The sequence below is a fragment of the Vipera ursinii genome (genome assembly GCF_947247035.1).
Source record: "Vipera ursinii genome assembly, chromosome: 9".
Classification (NCBI taxonomy): Eukaryota; Metazoa; Chordata; class Lepidosauria; order Squamata; family Viperidae; genus Vipera; species Vipera ursinii.
This window is the reverse complement of record NC_139523.1, coordinates 7,051,499-7,073,247: the sequence shown is the minus strand read 5'-3', so window position 1 is coordinate 7,073,247 and position 21,749 is coordinate 7,051,499. Positions and strand designations below refer to the sequence as shown.

Below are 21,749 nucleotides of genomic sequence, written 5' to 3'. Positions count from 1 at the left end.
CACTTCCATGTTTCCCTTTGTCAGTCTGCTCAGCCAGAGAATTGTGCCGTGTATTTTTCAACCAGGCCATGGCAGAAAGGACAGGGAAAAAGAGATTGAAATAAAAGAAGCCCATTTTTACCATTTTGTTGACAGGATAATGTAAAAAAAAAAACTGAATGTGAAATTGAAATCAATCCATTTTTATTCAGATCTGATCTCATCCTAGTTGGATACATGCCATTTTAGAATAGTTCTGGAATTCCTTATGTTTGATGGGTGGCATGCTGTACTCTTGGCTCCGTCTGATGCTTCTTTTCCCTCTTCTAATGGAAAAGATTACTCCTTTTCAGGTCCTGCACAATGAAACTAAATCGCCAACTGTGAACCCAACTGGCTTCTGTTCTCTTCTCCCGTCATCCTCCCCTACATATCTTGATTGTCATCTTCCACTGCTTTTTATTTAACTTACCGCCTTTCATTAACATCAGCCAGATGGTGAATTGTGTAATCTTCATACAATTCTGCATTCAGGGGTTATTTTTACAAGCTGGCTTGGGGAACAAGTTTTTGAATTTGGGCAACCTTTGGGGAAATGAAAGCATATTTTGAGGTGTCCGATTCAGTGGCTTACAGCTGAGAACTGGAGTGGGGGAGTGAAAGGGATTTGAGTTTTCATCAGCAATCATAATACTATTCCTCAGCTGGGTGGCTTTGGTAGTTCACATAGCCCATAACTTACCCTTCCTCAATCTGCACCTTTGAGATGTATTGGACTACAACTTCCATAATCTCAAACCGGTTGTAATCTAATGCACCATCAGTGCAGCAGATTAAGGAACACTCTTTAGCAGATGTTTTGAGGGGTGGGAAAATGGGAACAGATAACATTTACTCAGTGCATCCCAATTTGTAATTTTCCATTTTCTTTGCATCACCAACACTGAGATGATATATATATATAGATATATATATACATATATATTTGTCTTCTATTCTACCTCTGTATATGCTGTTTTTTTGCTTTGTAGTAACACAGGTTGTTGCATCCCAGGGACATAACATGTGTCCAGACCCTGGGATTCCAGATCGGGGCAAAAGAATAGGCAATGATTTCAGGTAAGCATCTCTTTTTCTGTCTTTTCATGCTTCATGCTTACATGTTTTGCTACAGCCCTCACACATTTCAGCCAACACAGGTGTGAAGTTTGGTAGTACATTTTAGAAGGGAGGGAGTATTAGTCAAATCTGTATACTCTCCATGGTGTTTGACAGAGCACCATCATTTCATTTAACCTGCATTATTAGAGACAGTTGTTGATTCCATCAGATGACAATTGGTGAAGACGAGGGAGTGATTAATGAAGGCTACAGACGCAGTGCCCTGTTCCAAGCTTTTCACAGAAGCAGCTGGCTGTCCATTGTCAAAAACAGGATGCTGGCATCCTGAAGCTTTGATTTAATCAGCAAGGCTTTTATGTCCTTAAGAAATAAACAGCCTGCCTATGATGCACAATACTGATGTCATAATATCCTCTTGTGTCTCCGTGTGTTCTCTCTGGGGTGATTTTTTTTTTAAGATGGTCCTCTGCACAAAAGTGAATTGGTACAAGGAGAGAAAGAAAGAAAGAAAGAAAGAAAGAAAGAAAGAAAGAAAGAAAGAAAGAAAGAAAGAAAGAAAGAAAGAAAGAAAGAAAGAAAGAAAAAGAAAAGGGACAAGGGGAGGAGAGGGAAAGGAAAGAAAAGGAAAGGAACAAATATTTGAAAATCCTTTTTCAAGTTAACATGTGACTTCTCAGTATTTTCAACCAAGAGTCTTTATTTGGCACATATTTCATGACAATTAAGATAGATGGCTTTTAGGACATTTTACCATGTCATTTCACTTCTGTTTATTGGAAAACAAAATTGGTTGATTTCAGCTGCATTTAACTTCCAAGGTGGCATGTTTAAGATAACAGCTGAAACCTGGGTTCACTTTGGCAGGAGTCCATAGTAAAGTGTGACTCTACCATTCATCACTTGCTGTGTCACTACGAACATTTTTCTGGTGTAACTTCATTAGGTCTACATCAGCTTTGGCAGGATGTGATCAGTGAGCTCCTAGAGACCATTCATCTTGCCAGAACATCGGAAGATGAGAACACAGATTTGTTAAAGGAATGTTGGCCTTCCATCAGCTCTGTGGCATGTCCCATCCAGCACTAATTTACCCTCTGATTCTGGGATGTACTGTATTATTTGTGATTTTTTTTGAGTGCTCTGGATTGTTGGGAATCAAAATATTTATTATCATTATTATATTGAGAAGATTAAGGGGCAAAATTATTGCCTTAAGACTTGTTGAGTCATAAAATACCAATTTCATCCCTTTTTAAAAAAAAATAAAATAAATCAACACCATAAATAGGGCTATTTTTTCACTATTGGGGTTTAGGGGGCAAAATGGATATCTTATGTCTTGCACCCATTTCATTTCCTTAATTCTCTATGCACTCAAATGGCCTGAAAGAATTGGTTCCACCAGATGGCTGGTGTAGTAACTTCTGTTGTAAGCCAAAAGAGTAAAAACCGAGTCTTCAGCCATAAAGCAAGTTGTCTACTCTTGGCGTAATTACAAAATGGTGTCATAGGAGACTGGTTATTATTTCTATTTTAATTCTATTTCATTTCTTTTAATCATGATAATAATGTGCCAACTCTTCAGGAATCTTCCAAATGGTGTCTACAAATTCTAGAAGATTTTTAAACATGTTGTAGCCAGGATTACTATATTCTGTAATTGCATTTCATATATAATATACACCCTAAAATGCGATTTTCATTTCCGCATGAAAAGGAGTCCATTGAGCATGTTAATCAACTGTTGGTTATGTGGAATATTGTTTATTTTTGTTGAATTTGTCACTGATGAAGCCCCATCCCCAAAATACATAGATACATAGACACATCCACACACATATACACCCACACACATATACATAAAAACTTAGATAGATAGATAGATAGATAGATAGATAGATAGATAGATAGATAGATAGATAGATAGATAGTTGTAGATAAATATTCCCACAGGCTCTTGCAAAACAATCCAGCCAGGAAAGTCACTGTTTTATGTCTTAGCACTACCTGTGCTTTTCCAAGGAAGATCCTACTTTGCCAGATTGATAGAATTTTAGCTTCATCTTTAGCTTCGGCACCTTCTGCAGGTAATAAGAAAGGTGTTTGTTTTGTCATGCTCTTCCACAACCCCATTTTGAAATCATTGCACCAGAAGGGAAGTTGTGCAAGAACCTTCATTTCTCTTCTTTACAGCCCCAGGAGTTTCCTACAAGCTGGTTAACCAATTTAATAGAAAAGATTGCCAAATATCAGTGGCACATCTTCTCGACAATTTACAGTAGGAAGGGAGGTACATGAAAATTGTAATGGGTGCCCTACATAGATTGAACGCACATTTGCTTTAAACAAGAGAAAATAAAAACCAACTTATTTGGCTGATGCCCCCCAACAGTCTTCCCTATGTGGGATAGCTCTACATATACAGTGATCTTTTCAGTACTGTGAAAAGTTGTATGGTCTCTGGCCAGCAAACATTTTCTCTGCTTTTTCAAAACAGTTAGGATGTTTTAAGAAAAAGAAAAGGGACCAATTGGGGGGGGGGGTTCCCAACGGTGCTTTTTCAAGAGGCAACTGGATTTTCTTGTTTTTCTTTCAAGATGTTTCGCTTCTCATCCAAGAAAAATAAGAAAGTCCAGTTGCCTCTTGAAAAAGCACCTTTGGGATAACCATGACCTGGACAACTGAGAATCTCCACAGACAACTGGGGGCTAAGACATCCTGTTGAATGGAAGTTATTTGCAAATGTGTTATTTGCATAAAGATTTTACATATCCCATGGACTTTTTGTCTTGTGAAGGGCTGAATGTGTATTTGAATCCACATATCTTGTCAGTGAAGGGCTGAATGTGTATTTGAATCCACATATCTCACATGGTTTAATCCATAATCACCTATATTATTTTTAAGGTTTGCAGCTGTGATAATCTTGTGTGTGTGTTGCCACTGAATGCTAGCCAATTTATTACCACACAAATTACATAAAACCCATGTTTTGGATTTGATGAAGTGGACCAAGATCCCCAAATGCTGATGTGTTGATAAATCTGTTAATCTTTAGGCTGTCACAAGCTTTTTTGATTAAAAGTTTATTTACCACTCTTATGGGAAAATCATTTTAGGTTGGATGGTTGACATATTCAGGTTGATCAGGTGATGATGGCCTTGTTCCCAGGCCTTTGCTCCTGGGAACTGAACAACTGCAGATCCAGTAAGAGCATATGTATCACTTCTAATGCAGTGCCTTTGGTGGAACATGATCACACATTACTGCTGAGAAACCACAAGTATCATATATGTGTGAATCAGTCCTGTATGTGTTTGCCTCCAGCCCTGCCAGCTGCATTCACCATCACTTTCTCACCTCTTGCCTTTTGTGCATAAGAAGATCAGTCTCATCGTGTTATGCACGTCAGCAAGGCAGGGGTGGGGGGGGGAGCCAGAGTGCAGATCAATATTTAATTTTATGTCTCTGTAGATAACTTTTTTTTTTTTGCTAGAAGCATATATTCACTTCTTTCCCACTCTCCATGAAATCAGGGCTGAGACTAAAGGAATAATTTTAGCCAGTGTGAGATGGAATGAGGCAAGAAAGACAAAATAATCCCTAGAATAATTTGAAGGAAAACAGAGTCCAAAATCTATATTTGGAACATACAGATTGTAAATGTGGAATCTATTGGCCCACCTAACCTGGTATTTCACCGGACAGCAGCTTCTGAAACATGTCAGGAATGTCTCCCATTTCCATCCTCACATCAAATCTGCAATAAACTAGGGGGGAAAATGGTTCCAGTGAGCTGAACCACCAAGAAATCATGCCCAGAAATATCAAACTAATGTTTGCTGCAGATTTTGTAATGCCAATATGTGAGTTCAGTATAAAAATGAATATTTGAAACCTCAAAAAATTCTCTTTATGAATCCCTAAATATCACAGTGATCTTCCCAGTATATACTAAAAACATTATGGGACAACAATAAATGTATCTGTGAATATGATTAATCATACAGGATGCTTAAATGGATCATTATTCACATAATTGGATGGTCTGAAAATCCAGAAAAAAGCAGTTTGTCAATATAGGATAAGTAACTTGTTCCTTCATAGTCCCTGCACTCTAAATTTTACAATTTAGGTTGTAAAGGTTGACTCAGCCTTCCATCCTTCCGAGGTAGGTAAAATGAGGACCCAGATTGTTGGGGGCAATAAGCTGACTTTGTAATAATGCCGCTTGGGGTGTGTGTGAAAGCCCTAATAAGCAGGCATATACATAGAATGAAGGCTACTGCTAAGCTTGTAAGCCGCCCTGGGTCTTCAGAGAAGGGCGGGATATAAATGGAATTAAAACAAAACAAAAACAAACAATTGGAATCTAAATTACATGTTTTGTAAGGAAATTGATCTCAGTGTGTGCATTATCTAGAGCAGTATTTTTTCAAACTTGGTAACTGTAAGATACATGAACATGCTGACTGAGGAATTTTAAGATGGGTAGAACTGAAGTCTACACATCTTAAAGTTTCCATGTTTGAAATATACAATTCTAGTGCATCACTTTTGACATCTGCAGTGATACCCTATTCATTTTCAGATCTGGTAAAAGACTAAGAAACTTTGTCCAATAATGGTTTGTAAATTCCATATAGATCTCTTAAGTCAGAACTGTTTTATTAGTTTTAAATAGCAATGTTTCCAAGCCTCTTCCAGCCTCTACATATTCTGGAAGTCTTGTGAGATCTACCCATTTGGTATATTTTGGAATTCAGGATTCAGTTAGGACAGATTTGGAAAAAATGCAGTGGATCTTTGGAATATTCTACATTGTTCATCAAATATCTGTTGTTACATATCTTGAACATTGTAATGCCATGGAGATGTAAGATGCTAAAAGTATCTAGATACCTACTGGAGTGATTGAATGTATGTACAGTATATAAGCATGCCCACATGTATGTGCTGAATTTTTGTTCCAATTGTCAATGGTACTTAAGATAGCTAAAAAGTAATGTAATTTTAAAAAACGTAGTTAAAACCACCATCAGTAAAATAATTCACACTGAGCTACCTTAAACCTGATCTAGCAACCAATTTTCTCACTGACGATAAAATTATTTTATCCACCAGCAGAAGGGAATCAATACAAACTCCACTCAAAGTTTTTGACATTCATATAGTACAGTATACAAGCTTAATAATTTATTATCTGCCAGTTCTTCAGCTGATGTTGGCCTTTAGTTGCACTGAGTTCTTCCCAAAAATGTAGGTTGTCACAATATATCAGCATAATATATGTGCAGATCCAAGCAAGGTGGCCTTTTGCAATAGACAGGTGGAAATGTTGTCAATGCACAGAATTCTCTAAGTGCCATCCAAGATTTTATTTTATTTTATTTTATTTTGTATATATCTAATGTGTTGATAACCACTGGGACCACCATGCCTGGTTTTGCCATAATCTTTCAACTTTGGTTTTCAGATCTTGGATACTTTATGATTTTCTCTAGTTCTTTGTCTTCTATACTAGTATCTCCTGGTTCATCAATTATCCACACTTCTTTCTTTTTAAGCATTAAATCTGGTGTGTTATGGGCCAATACTTTATAAATTTGCATTTGGAAATCCAACATTTATTTTCATTATTCTATCATCCCTGGACAAGGAATTCTATAACCCAAGAGTTCCCAGTGACAGAAAACAAATAAGAAACAAAACAGAGCATCCAAAATCTTTGTGTGAAACTAGAGCGCAGGTCAGTAACAGGCTTCCTGTGTTACAGGTTAGGATCCAGTGTCCAATTCACCTGCAGTGAAGGTTATGATTTGCAAGGCTCCAAAAGCATCACCTGTAAGAAGCTGAGTGGAATGATAGCTGCCTGGAGCGACCAGAGACCTGTGTGTCGAGGTAAGATAAATGCTGCCAAAGATTACTAATGAGGCAGGAAACTGACTTTAATTATCCCCTTTTGTCCTGGAGGACCATTATAGAAAATAATACTCATCTAATAGTGATTGTTTTATCTGGAGATCATCCACTATTTAGTGGCTTGGTGAGTCATAAACTGTGATACTTATTACAGGTTTGTTATAAGTTGCTTGTAATAATTTATACCTGTTTATTCTTCTAAAGACATGTGAATTGAAATTTACATCTACATTTCTCCTCTTAAATGTATGGGGTCTCCATGCAACTCTGAGCCCTTATTGTGCAGCTGGCAACAGATGTATGCAAATTTGCATTCCCCAGATCTCCAAAACTTTCTCCAAATTATTGTATGCTCTCTCTCTCTCTCTCTCTTTGTGTGTGTGTTTGTGTGTGTGTGTGTTTGTGTCTGTCTGTCTGTCTGTTTCTGTCTTTTTCTCTCTCTCTGTGTCTCTGTGTCTGTCTCTGTCTCTCTCTGTCTCTCTCTGTCTCTGTCTCTCTCTCTCTCTCTGTCTCTCTCTGTCTCTCTCTCTCTGTCTCTCTCTGTCTCTGTCTCTCTCTCTCTCTCTCTCTCTCTCTCTCTCTCTATATATATATATATATATATATATATATATATATATATATATATATATAATATATATATATATATACTGTGTATATATACTGTGTATATATACTGTATATATATATACTGTGTATATATACTGTGTATATATACTGTATATATATACTGTATATATATATACTGTATATATATACTATATATATACATACACATACACATACACACATACATACATACACATACATACATACATACATACATACATACATATATATATATATATATATATATATATATATATATATATATATATATATACACTGTGTATATATTTGAAGAGCACAAAAACTCACTCAGAAAGGGAGAACAAACTTCATCCCTGGTCCAACACTTTGAAGCCACGGGACATGAAATTGATTTTAAAAAAACCAAAACTATTGCCAAAATTGAACATTTTAACAACAGAATAATCAGAGAAGCCATTGAGATAGAAAAACGCCCCCACAGCATGAATAAACGAGATGATACCTCTCGTCTACCAGCCATTTGGAAACCCGCCTTGATTGACAGACGAAGCCCAACCACCAAGAATGATACCAGACCCAAACTCATGATAACATCACATGACATCACCACCACACAACCATTCAAAAAGCAAATCCGAACCCACAACGATAAAGACACACAACCACAAAACAGAAACCTAACTACAGCTGCAACATCAGCCACTTTAAACCCCTCCAAACCACACAATAAGCAAACTGACACCCACTATAAAAACATGGCACCACCACAAACACGAAGCCGAACAAAAGCAGCACAACTCACCAGCTCAGGTCTGGAGCTGGCAGCTGAGACCAGCCCATCCACTCAGAACACACCCCCACCCAATCAGAACACCCCCACCATTCAAAACACACTCCCACCCAATCAGAACACACTTGGTCCCCTACCCAATCAGAGCACACCTCCACAGAACACACCCCCTCTGGCAGTTTAAAAAAGAGGAACAAACAGCCACATGCTTCTCCCAGAAGAAGGAAACAGAAGCCTGATGATGATGGATGGGATTCCATCGAAACGTTGCGCCTACACCTTTAATTCTACGCGGGGAAAAACCCGAAAAACCAAGGATCCACATACAGGCACCCGCGAAAACCTCAGAAAACATATATATATATATATATATATATATGTATGTATGTATGTATGTATGTATGTAGATCTTGGCGTATTCAGGTCTTTTCCCATGTAAGATTGAGAGTGTCTTGGCAATGTTTCAGCAAGGTCTCACTCGCCATCTTCAGGCTGATGTCTTCGGCTTCGTGCTTGTGCAAGCAAAGCACGAAGCCGAAGACACCAGCCTGAAGATGACGAGTGGGACCTCGCTGAAACGTCACGAAGACACTGTCAATCTTACACGGAAAAAGACCTGAATACGCCAAGACTTACATACCTGTAGACGTGAAAATCTACGAATATATATATATATATACAAATACAGACATTGTATATGTAGGAATGGCTGGCCTTGCGTGCCATTCCCCTGAAGGTTCTTGATCATGCTGGATGTCATTCTTTTGTTTTGTTTTGTTTTACCTTGAGGAAGACTGCTGAGAGATCAGGCATTTTTTTCTTCAAGAGCCGCTTGCCCAGGGAACATTTCTTTTAAAGATTAGACCATAGTTTGTATTCCAATTAACCAGTGAAAGGCTTCTAGCAGGAATGCCACTCAATGAGTCGCATGGTTGGAAAAGATTGAGAAGTTGACTGTTGGATTAGGATGGTGCTTTCAGTAGCATGTGGGAATATGGAGTTTTCAGAGTTTAGGATGAAATTGTTCAATAGCAGACTTCTACTTCCACAATGTGTTCAAATAATAGATGGAATCTTTTGCAATACTAGAAACTAAACATCTCAGAGAGCTCTCCACTGGGAGTCTACAAATGGACTTCAATCCATATACCCTAATGCACTCATATGCACATTTATGAAAATAATCAAATTTACCTCCTGGGCCTGCTATGCAGAAACGCATTTTTATGTTACTATGAAGGGAAAGAGAGTCCATTTGCTATAGTAATCATAATCATAATAGTAAAGTTGGAAGGGACCTTGGAGGTCATCTAGTCCAACCCCCTGCTCAGGCAGGAAACCCTGTACCACTTCAGACAAATGGCTGTCCAGTCTCTTCTTAAAAACCTCCAGTGTTGGAGGATTCACCACTTCTGGAGGCAGGTTGTTCCACTGGTTAATTGTTCTCACTGTCAGGAAATTTCTCCATAGTTTTAGGTTGCTTCTCTCCTTGACTAGTTTCCAGCTTCTTGTCCTGCCTTCGGGCACTTTGGAGAATAGCTTGCCTCCCTCTTCTTTGTGGCAGCCCCTGAGATATTGGAAGACTGCTATCATGTCACCCCTAGTCCTTCTCTTCATTAAACTAGATATACCCAATTCCAGCAGCCGTTCCTTATATGTTTTAGCCTCCAGACCTCGAATCATCTTTGCTGCTGTTCTCTTAACTATTGGACTAGAAATCAAAGATCATGAGTCCCAACTTAGACACAAGCCAGCTGGTGACTCTGGGCCAGTCATAGCCTCTCAGCCAAAAGTTACCCATAGTCATAGCTTAGGAAGCAGTCAGTGGCAAACCTGAAATCTTCTCAAGAAAACTGCAAGGACTAGTTCAGATAGTTGTCAAAGCACAATGACTTGAAGGCACCACAAAGGTACTCTCAATTCATTATAATAATATGTTCTATGATGCCTCTGCATGACAGGATAAATTCTGAGTTGATAGGGACCTCACTTCAACATTTATATAATCGCACTCACCATGGATCACTGTAAGTAAATCAGTTGTCCAACATGGTTTCAGTCTTTGAGGTTTTACGATGTTATATTTCTTGGATTCTCTTTTTGCATGTTATTCAGTCCTTGCTTTTTGTCAGTCTTCTCCAACTGAATGTACTCCATGGACCGAATTATGTAGTTGGAAGGGACATTTAGGCTGTTGAATGCAGGTCTCTGCTAAGGGCAGAAAGCCAAATTAAGGAAGTTTGAGAATTGGTGGTATAAGACTCATCATCCCTCAAGAAGTAGAACAACCGTAGCCATTTGGAAGATGGTGAGATTAGTAGTGTGCTATATCTTCTGTGTCCATCCTGAGATCAGAAAGACACCTGGTGAATCTTCCAAGCTGAGTTCTTTGTTGTTTAACATATGTAGGCAAAATCTTGCCAGACTGAGGACTCTACTATGCTCCTCTACAACATTCTCTGGGAACTATTAGGGAGTGGCTGTCTTCACGCTCTTTGTCTTACCTGTGATATCTGGGCTGAGTTGCCACTGGATGCATCCCCTCCCTCCCGGGATCCACTTCCTTACTGCATTCCCTCACGGAAGGAACCTTCCCTAAGCCTCTGGGAAATAATGACAGGGGAGAGGGAAAGTGCTTTCAGTCCTGCAAAATTGTTATCAGCCCTTCAAGGACAACACCTTGTATTGTAGGGCTGCAGTAACAAGTTTTTATTTATTAAATTATTTAATTCGTTTGGCTTCCCAATTCACGCATAGATGACTCTAGGTGGCTTACAAAATTTATATTTTGCAAATCTTGCAAATCTTGCAAATCTTGCAAATCTGAAAACATTTCTCCCCTTTTTTTATTTTTACTTTTCAAAAAACTAGAAGGAGTCTCTTCTGAAGTGCTTCCCATGCCCATTTGTTCTGTGAACTGTGATGTCTCTTGTCTGACCATTGTCTGGGCTGCGACTCTTCCTCCTGCCTTCCAAGGTTAATCATAATCATAATCATAAAAAAACTAGCAGAAACAAGGGCAGAATATAAGGAAAAATGTCTGGATGATAGATTAAATAGATGGAAAACCAAAGCTTTCCATGGACAACATTTGAAAAACATTGAAGGAAAATGTGATAACAACTTGACAAGGGCATGGCTTAAGATGGGAACCATCAAGAAAGAAACAGAAGACTTAATACTGGCTGCTCAAGAACAAGCACTACAAAGTAATGCCATGAAAGTGAAGATACAAAAATCTACTGACAATCCAAATTGCCGACTTTGCAACGACAAAGCTGAAACTGTTTCACATTTAATATGTGAGTGCAGCAAAATTGCGCAAACTTATTACAAAGCTAGACATGACCGAGTTGCTAAACTAATCCACTGGGCATTGGGTAAAAAATACGACTTGCCTATGTCCAAAAAGCCGTGGGAACATAGGGTGGAAAAAGTTGTCGAGAATGAGAGGGTGAAGATCTTGTGGGACTTCCGAATACAGACAGATCACCATTTGGAACACAACTCACCAGATATTGCAGTCGTAGAGAACCGAAGCGTACAGTTGATTCATATCACTGTACCAGGAGATGCCAGAGTCAAAGAAAAAGAACTGGGAAAAATTACGAAATACCGTGACCTGGCCATCGAAACTGTGCGATTATGGATGAAACGTGTAACAGTGATACCCATTGTCATTGGGAACCCATTGTCACTGGGAACTATGTCCAAAAACTTTGCAAAATACACCAAGCAATTGCAGCCTCCTGCAATAACTCCAGCAAAACTAAAAAAAACCTGCACTATTCGGAACATCTTACATTTTGAGGAGATACCTGGTTGATACCTAGCAACCCGTGTCAACCATTAGTGCCAGTCAATTTGAGTGTTCAGTTGACTGAGTTTCATGTTTTATGAATAAAAGTTTTATAATAATAATAATAATAATAATAATAATAATAAATAATAAATAATAAATAATAATAATAATAATAATAATAATAATAATAATAATAATAATAATAAGAAGAAGAAGAAGAAGAAGAAGAAGAAGAAGAAGAAGAAGAAGAAGAAGAAGAAGAAGAAGAAGAAGAAGAAGAAGAAGAAGTAGTAGTAGTAGTTGGAAGGGACCTTGGAGGTCATCTAGTCCAACCCCCTGCTAAGGCAGGAAACCCTATACCATTTCAGACAAATGGCTGTCCAGTCTCTTCTTAAAAACTTCCAGTGTTGGAGCATTCACCACTTCTGGAGGCAGGTTGTTCCACTGGTTAATAAGTCCATTACACTTATTAGGGAAGATTGCTCCATACAGTTCTGGCTAGCTAGTCTTTTGATCTGACAGAATACAAAGCCATTTTCTGTTCCTATTCAGTCTGCTTTCTTCCAAAATCTCGTTTTCTCTGTTTTAGTCAAAATGTCTTATACAAAGGCTGCCATCTCTACACTCTGTAGGAAAACTAATCTTAATTTATCTGCCTCCCATAAAATATTTATTGTTAAAATTTGATTAGACCTTCAGATAAAATTGCAGAAATTTTGTACAATATAAAGGTAAAGGTAAAGGTTCCCCCGCACATGCGTGCTAGTCGTTTCCAACTCTAGGGGCCGGTGCTCATCTCTGTTTCAAAGCTGAAGAGCCAGCGCTTGTCCGAGGACGTCTCCGTGGTCATGTGGCTGGCATGACTAGACGCCAAAGGTGCACGGAACGCTGTTAGCTTCCCACCGGAGTGGTCCCTATTTTCCTACTTGCATTTTTACGTGCTTTCGAACTGCTAGGTTGGCAGAAGTTTGTACAATATAGGGACACTCTAAAACAGATGAACAGTTAAACCTGTTTCATAACCAGACCTAAACCTCTATATTCAATGCTTATTTTTAAACAGATTTCATTTTATTTTTGCAAGAAGAAGAAGAAGTGAAATTTCTTCCTTCATGGTGTATGAGTCAAAGATCAACAATCCAAAGGATCTCCTTAAGGCTCAGGGCATTCTGTGGGCTATTCTCACAGCAAGACAACTGACTTCATGTGAAAAGCTTATTCTGCAATCTCGTGAGCTGAATCAGTACTGATTTGAGTGTGGAGAATACTCAGCATCCCTAAAAAAATATTCAGGAAAAAGAGCTCCTTTGAAAGAAAAGTAGAACTTTTCTTGGTGTTGGGGGGATGATTTAACAAAAAAAGATGAAAAATAATCTCCTAAAACTAAAATATTGATACAACACATTCCATAAGAAGTCTTTAATATGGCATGCTATCCGAAATCTTTAAAGTCTAATCTTGTATCATTATGCATGTACGTCTTACCTGGATGAGCACAGCCATGGAATTTTAGGAAAAGAAACTATTAGATTTTTTGCATGTGCCTTTTTGTGTGTGTGTGTGCGGGGGGGGGCAAAGCATGCATGTGCATGTACCTGCACATTAATTCTTTCTATCCTTTTTATTCTTTTGTTTTATTCCTTTTTATTATTTTGATTCACACAATTTTGATTAGGAAGATCTGTATGCAGATATAGCAAAAATAGGAACATCCAAAGGATGTTCCCCTCCTAGAGATTTATGCCTTATCTTGGGAAGCAGTAGGAGCTCCAGGGGATAACCAGGTTTCCTCAGAGTCACTGCTTCTTCCAAGAAACAGTGACATCTCAGCTCTAACTAATGCAACCAAAATAGCTTATGAGTTATTCTCTTAATGTGCCTTGTATCTGTCTTAAGAAGAAAAAAAATGATGAATTGTCTTTTTTTTTCTCTAAGATGTATCCTGACAATGACCTTATGGAGAATTATTACAAAATGGTCTTACAATTCAGACCCAAGACATGATCTTAATTTTTGGATTCAATTGGTAAAGCACTTGTATAGCTTCAACTATTTTTAAAAAATCTTTTTTAAATGTCCAAATGTTACAACTTAATCCTCTATGCACCACCCAGGTATCTGTCCAGTGAGACTTACTCCTAAGGACATAGATGTAGGATTGAATTTGTATACCAGAGAGAAGCAAAACAAAAGCATCCGCATCTCTCTAAATTACTTTTCCCCATCTATAAAATTGCTTTTATTAAATAAATTTCACTTTGAATATTTTGTTTTCTATTTTTTTAAAATGTTTAGACCAGGGGTAGGCAACCTCGGCTCTTTTATGACTTATGGACTTCAACTCCCAGAATTCCTGAGCCAGCCAAGCTGGCTCAGGAATTCTGGGAGTTGAAGTCCATGAGACATAAAAGAGCCGAGGTTGCCTACCCCTGGTTTAGACATTCCTTGGATTGATCAGAGCTTCATTACCCAACTACCTCTAAGTTTTGTGGCTATTCTCTTCATAGATTTTGAGCAGGTGGTTTGGGCAACACACAGAGATCAGAATTCCTGAGGGCTCCATCAGTGTGCTTAATAAATGCATTTGGCTTTATGATCATATATTTTATGTAATATCTCTTTCTGTTGCACGCCAAGACAGACCTTTCTATCATCCTACAACTTGATTGAGAGAAATGGCAAAATAAAGAAATATAACCCCCTTCCACGCTGGGCCCAGAAAGAAAAGGAATGTTGCAAACAAAGGTTCCATCCACAAATAGATTTCCTGTTTCTTTTTTTCCCCCCAACTCCACAGCTAGAATGTGTGATACATACCTCCGAGGGCCCAGCGGTGTTATCACATCTCCTAATTATCCTGTCCAGTATGATAACAATGCATACTGTGTGTGGGTGATCACAGCAGTCAATCCAGCCAAGGTAGGTATTCTGGGTGCATTATTGGGCAACTAAATGTGGGCTTTTGTCTGAAAAGGAAATTAATCATGGGAACAGAGGCTCATCTTCCAAAACAACGGGTCTTTGCAGGGAATTCTGTTAAAAAGGGTTTTCAATTTTATACAAAACAATGTAAACCAATGTTTCTTAACCTTGGCAACTGTAACATGCATGGACTTCAATTCCCAGAGTTTTCAAGGCTGTGAGGTATGGTGCCTATAGAAGGGGAGGTGGTGTGAAGGGGCAGGTTTTTTTGCAAGGGGGGAGCACATTCCAAAAAGTGGCACTGTCTGGAGCTGGATAGGACACAGTGGAATAATTAATATAGCTAGAATCACCTAGGTTATATTTGTTGGGTGTGAGTAGTAAGGGTTTATTCTGGCAAGATTCTGTCTATTGTGTGTAATCAAATAAAAAACTGAATTCTGATTTGATTGCTCTACATCAAGCATGTCAAACTGCCGGCTCATGGGCCGGATGCGTCACGCCAAAACAGCACCCACCCCATTGCTGGCAATGGGGAAAAAGTCACAATATGTTGCACAAGTCACGTGATGTTGCAAGTTTGACATGCCTGCTCTACATCATTCTTTGGCTAAGGCTGACACAGCCAGCATACTGGCTGGGGAATTCTAGGAGCTGAAGTCCACATTCTTAAAGTTGCCAAGCTTGAGAAACTGATACAGACCAACAAGTCAACACATAGCTGGGATTTGAGTGGTGGAATTAAGATTACAGCAAAGAAAGAAAGTGTAATTGTTTATCAGACTATATTTGATTATTGACCATCTGTTCAGTCTAGCAGCATTTATGCAAACTCTTATTGGCAGACATATGTAGCAGTCTGCTTACTCAGATTTTTAAAAAAAGATTTTGAGCAATTTGTGCAATAATGTAATAGTCTTCTTTTCCTGTTTCAATTCATTCTGTTATTTCTAATTGAAATGCCCTTGAATTACCTGACAGGTATCTGGGGATATTAACTTACAAATAATATAGTTCTAACATTTGTTCATGCTTTAAAATCTTTGCATTAATTAATTATGTAGTTTTATTTAATTATTTTGCTGCTGATATAATGTAATCTGAACATAACTTCATCAGAGAGATAGCAAACATTTGCATCACAACTGCTTATTTCTTTACAAGAGTCTAAAAATATGCTGTTTTGTTTTCTGCTTTTCATTCTTTAACACACACCCTCATTCCCAGAATAAATGTATCTTATTTCCCCCAGTAGTTAATATAGGCAAGCAAACATTTGAAGAAGAACATGGTTTAGGGCCGTGGTGGCGAACCTATGGCATGGGTGCCACAGGTGGCATGCAGAGCCCTCTCTGTGGGCGCGCACGCCGTTGCCCCAGTCCTAGGCCTTCAGATGGGTTTTATAAAACCTTTTCACTTTAGGCCTTTGCTGCCATGTGCAAAAAAAAAAAAAGGTTCAATCAATCAATCAATTTCAACTTCTCACAGGAAAAAAAAGATCTCGCAAAGTTGGAATTGATTGATTGGACTTTTTAGCCCCACCCAGTCTGCCCTTACCACTAATGGGCCACCCAATCTGCCATGCCCACCCAATGGGCCACGCCCACTCAGCACCCGATGATACATAAGTGGGTTTTGGGTTGCACTTTGGGCACTCGGTCTCCAAAACGTTCGCCACCACTGATTTAGGGTATAGGACAGGATCATACCCAGTAGAAGGAGACACGTTGGGCATCACCCAGCCAGACAGGGAGGAGGCTTCAAGTGCAGAATTAGCCTTGAGTCCTTGTGCAGCTACAAAGGTTCAAAACTGATTCCCCTTTAGCTCTATAGTACCTTAGCTATCTGTTCCCAGGCTAAAGCTGATAGTCTGGGGAGATTCCTGGTATGTTTAAACCTGCCTGAGCAGGGGGTTGGACTAGATGATCTCCAAGGTCCCTTCCAACGTTGTTGTTGTTATTGTTGTTATTGTTGTTGTTGTTGTTGTTGTTGTTGTTATTATTATTATTATTATTATTATTATTATTATTATTATTATTATTATTATTATTATTATTATTATTTCTCATTACTTGTGCCTGACAAGACATAACTGGGCCTCTTCATCTATCCCAAGTAGTTTACTGGCAACCTGTTTAAAAGCAGTAGCTGCATCAACTTCACAACTGCTTAGCAAAAAAAACCCCCACAAAAAACCCATTTTAAAGTGGTTGACCTAGAAACAGGTTCGTGGAAAGGGATTCTTTATAAGGGTATAACTAATATCCAGGTTGGTTTCCTTAGCATCTTAGAATTCTTAAGATAAATTCACAATAGGGTCACTTGATAATGGCATGTTTACTTTCCCACTTCCCTAGTTTTTCTCTTCTCTTGCCTTGTCCTCCTCTTGAATAAACCTCCTTATGTGACTGTTGCGTTCCCTAATCCATCATACTTTACTCCGCTCCTTTCTTGTCTGGGCTACTTTGCAGAGGTAACATTAATCTTGCAAGTCTGAAAGCATTCCTTTTCTTTTTACTCTCCCAAAACTAGGGAAGGTCTCTTCTGAAATGCTTCCGCATGCATGGACTGAGATTCTTTGGAATCTTTATATATTTATATTTATATTTATTAAATTTTTATACCGCCCTTCTCCCGAAGGACTCAGGGTGGTGTACAGGGCAATAAATATTAAAAAACAAAATACAAAAGTTAAAAAAAAAACAATTAAATAATTCATGCCCAATATATACAATAGTAAAAACCATATTAAAAACCCAACCCCAAACCCCATCAGACCAGGCCGGAATGCTCAAATAAGTAAGTTTTTAAATCCCGCCGGAAGGAGTGAAGGTCGGGGGCCGTCCAGAGCTCAACCGGCAAGCGGTTCCATAGGTCTGGCGCGCCCACAGAGAAGGCCCTCCCCCTGGGGGCCACCAGTTGACATTCTCTGATCGGAGGCACCCTGAGGAGGCCCTCTCTGTGGGAGCACACTGGACGGAGGGAAGTTGACGCCGGCAGCAGGTGTTGCCGTAGGTAATCCGGACCCATGCCATGTAGGGCTTTGTAGGAATGATGGTTGCTTAGCCTGGGTTTCTTCTTCCTGTCCCCTGTGATCATTGCCACATATCATGACCAAATAGCCCAGCTCCATGACCTCATCCTTCCGTCCTCCAGTTTTCATACTCAGCTGTAGTGGTTTTCAGAACTAATCTGAAGCAAGACCAGGGGTGTCCACAGAGCAAGAAAAAGAAAGCCAGGATGGTAGTCATGATAGTGTGATCAAAGCCTGTGTTTTGTGTGTGTTACATCTCTGGCTGAGATTGTGCCACCCCTATCAGCTTCATCGTCAGATGAGAGAGAGGGTGGTAAATCTGAGCAGACTCTGCTAACTCCCCAATGGCTTTCCCCCACCCCCAACAACAACAACAAAATATGGGCTGAAAGTGCTGGCATCGCTTACTGGCATAATAAATATATGATCCCTAACCGTAAGAAAGGGAAGAAGTGCAGAAAAGAAAGGGAAGGAAAGAAAAAAAGCATGTTGTTGGGGATTCTGGAATTCAAAGCTTTTCTGTTAAACCCCAAAACCAAGATGAAATCTTCCAAGCTGATTTCTTTATTATTCCACGCCTATAGACAGAATCTTGCCAGACTTAACATTCTGTATCTACCATATACTCTGCGAACTATTAGGGAGAGGCTGTCTTCACCCTCTTTCTCTCACACAAAAGATCCGAACTGAGCTGCCTCTTATTCATTCCAAGGGAAGGCACACCCCATGCCTCTTGGGAACCCAGATTACTACTACCCATTGCATTTGACCTATCCTCCAAATGCAGGGATTTTTTCTTTTTCTTCTCATAAAGTGAAGGCCTCCCCCTGGAAGGGACAGTTGGGCAACCCACAGGGATAAAAATATTCCCTCCATCTATTTCTGACACATGACAACTAGGTTGTGTAGAGGGAAAATGTTCCTTGACAAAAGGTAGAGGAAGACAAGGAGCAAATATAGGAGTTGCTTTTGTGTGTTTTTTTCCTGATCCAACTACACCGGCTGTTGCCCTAGCAAAATTGTTCTTAGTGTGTTTCATGTTTTTCTACTTCCACTCCCTCCACTTTCTCGATGCTTGTTTCTGGGAATTAGATGATTGGTCCAAATCTGCTTTGATGGGGTTTTTTTTTTTAAAAAAAAGGTCAAAAACATCCACTTGGCAGCATTCTGCTTGTTGCTATTAGAGCTGTTTCAAGTCTGATGTCTGTAGCATTTCCCAGCATTTAAATGGCTTGGGATGTTCCTCAAAGTCCTGTGGGCTTTTTTTTTTCTTTCAGCCAGACAAGCCAGAGGAGAGATAGAGAAAGTAAGGAGGAGGAGTGAAACAAATCAATTCCTTTTAACATTTTATTGCTGTCCCCAGATTCTGCTGGGGTTGCAGAAATGTGTAGCTGAAAACCAAGGGTGAATAAAGAACACAAATCATGTGCTGAAATCACTCCAATTAGAATAACTTAGTATCCTGATTTTTTTCCCCATGGGTGGCTGATTCTATCAGACAGAAATGTAGCAGGCTACAAATATCTATTTTCACACAGCAAACACAACAGTTGGCACTTGCCACAAAATCAGTAGTAGTAAGCTAGTTTTGCCCTTTAGCTGAATCTTGATTTGCTTTAGTGTAGTTTATTGAATACAGTGATGGACTGAGTTCATGGACCACATTTAGCCATGAACCATATCTTACAAGCACCAGTGGCTTGAATTACATGCTGAAGGCTCTTGGTGTCATCCTCAACTTATCCATTGAAAGATACCCCAAAACTGATAATAACAGATGCTTTTCTCTACTCCAGATCTCCCCATACAAGGTTACCTTGAACAAAACCACCATTTCTCTAACTCAGCAACTTTAAGTTGGGTGGACTTCAGTTCCCAGAATGCTGGCTGGGGAATTTGGGGAGTTGAAGTCTTAAAGGTAGAGAAACACTCAACTAAACAGTGATGAGTTTTCAGGCTGAATGACCACATTCTAGTTGTCTAATATTTTACTAGGACCTGTTGGCTGGCATCTTCAGAAGCAGAGTGACCTTCTCTATGGTGTACCGCTTAAGAATTCATACCCATCATCAGCTCAAAAGAAAACTAGACCATGGCCACTTAGCCTGAAAGCTCATGACCACTTTGTTGAATGCCAACTGTGAAAGCCTACATTATTATAGTGAATCAAATAGGTCAATGATCTGATTCCATGTAACACATTTTATAAGTGCTAAGACATTCCATAAGTGATGGCAGACATGCCAGTTCAGAGACTTTAAAACAGCCTTCCTCCAACTTGATATTCTTGAGATATGTGGGACTTGTAGATCCCATAGTTCCTCTCTTAGGGCTTCCATTGTGATTTCAGAAATCCAGAAAACCATTAAATGACAGCAAACAGGTACTCTAGCGGTCATCCAGAATTTTACAGCCCAGATTCAGTAATCTTAGTCTAGTTTGCAGAGCCTATGGGAGAGTACTGAGGCTTTTCTGAAGGATTTGGGTAGGTGGGAACATGGCCAGATATGTAATCTCTACAAAATGCAATCATATAAATGAGAGCTGATTGTCCATAATCAGCTGTAGGCAGACTGAATATTCAAATGCATGCTATTATACATTGCAGTGTAGAAAGCTGGTCTATTGTACTGGCTAAGGCCTCAGGTTAGAAATTGTGAGATCGTGAGTGATACTCTCAGCTTAGGCACCAAGCAAGTCGCCATCACTCGGCCCTAGGCAGCAGGAAAAGCGCTTCTGAAATCCTGCCACGAAAATTGCAGGGACTCGTTCAGGCAGCCACAGGAATCAACTCAGCGACTTGAACGTACACCAAACATTTTTAAAAAGTAAAAAAGGTTTCCCTGTCCAGTAGTGTCCAGCTCATCTGGTGCTCATCTCCGTTTCTTGGCCAAGGGAGCTAGCATTGTCTGAAGGCATTTCCTGTTGTCATCTGGCCAGCATGGCTGTATACAAGGAACACTGTTACCTTCCCACCAAGTGGTGCCTATTTATTTACTCACATTGGCATGCTTTGGAATGGCTAGGTGGGAAAAGCTCAGGCAGGAATGGAAACTCACCCCATTCCGTAGCATTCAGAACTCGAACCCAGGCTGTCAGCTTTCCAGCCGACAAGCTCATCATCTTTGACCACTGAGCCTTTGCGCCCCTTCCAAAAACAGATAAATAACTATAAAATAGTATTACAATATTCAAATTAATGTTTAAAAGCCTGCCACAGATTAATAGGTTGTTCCATTTAAAAACCCCTTATGGTCAGTTTCTTATTTCTGTGTAGTAGGGCTCCGTGACTTTTAAAAATAAACTTTTCGTCATCCATTTGACCAGGAGGTTTCTTGTAATATAAAGTCATTAAATAATTTTCAACCTTTAACTAAAAGTGAATACAAAACTAGGGCAAAGAAGACAGCAGGGGAGGGAGGAAAATGGGCGGGAGAAATACATAAATAATCATTAGACTCCCAAACCTTGTTATGTTCTGTGGTATTAAAATCTAAGCAGCTATTTAATTAGGGTCAAACTTGTTAAAATGCAATTTACATGAATGGGTGCTTTAATTAATGAATCATGTCACTTGACAACCCTT

General features: G+C 39.2%; 1 protein-coding gene across 1 annotated transcript in view; it reads left to right on the top strand.

Annotated features, from left to right (window-relative positions):
* Positions 1-21,749, top strand: part of CSMD2 (CUB and Sushi multiple domains 2) — a gene marked incomplete at both ends in the record, with an annotated part of 607,174 nt that overhangs the window by 321,998 nt on the left and 263,427 nt on the right. The window contains 3 exons of the mRNA XM_083370102.1: positions 1,011-1,098; positions 6,879-7,003; positions 15,005-15,126. Coding sequence (XP_083226228.1) covers positions 1,011-1,098; positions 6,879-7,003; positions 15,005-15,126 — 335 coding nt within the window. The remainder of the gene's footprint in view (positions 1-1,010; positions 1,099-6,878; positions 7,004-15,004; positions 15,127-21,749) is intronic.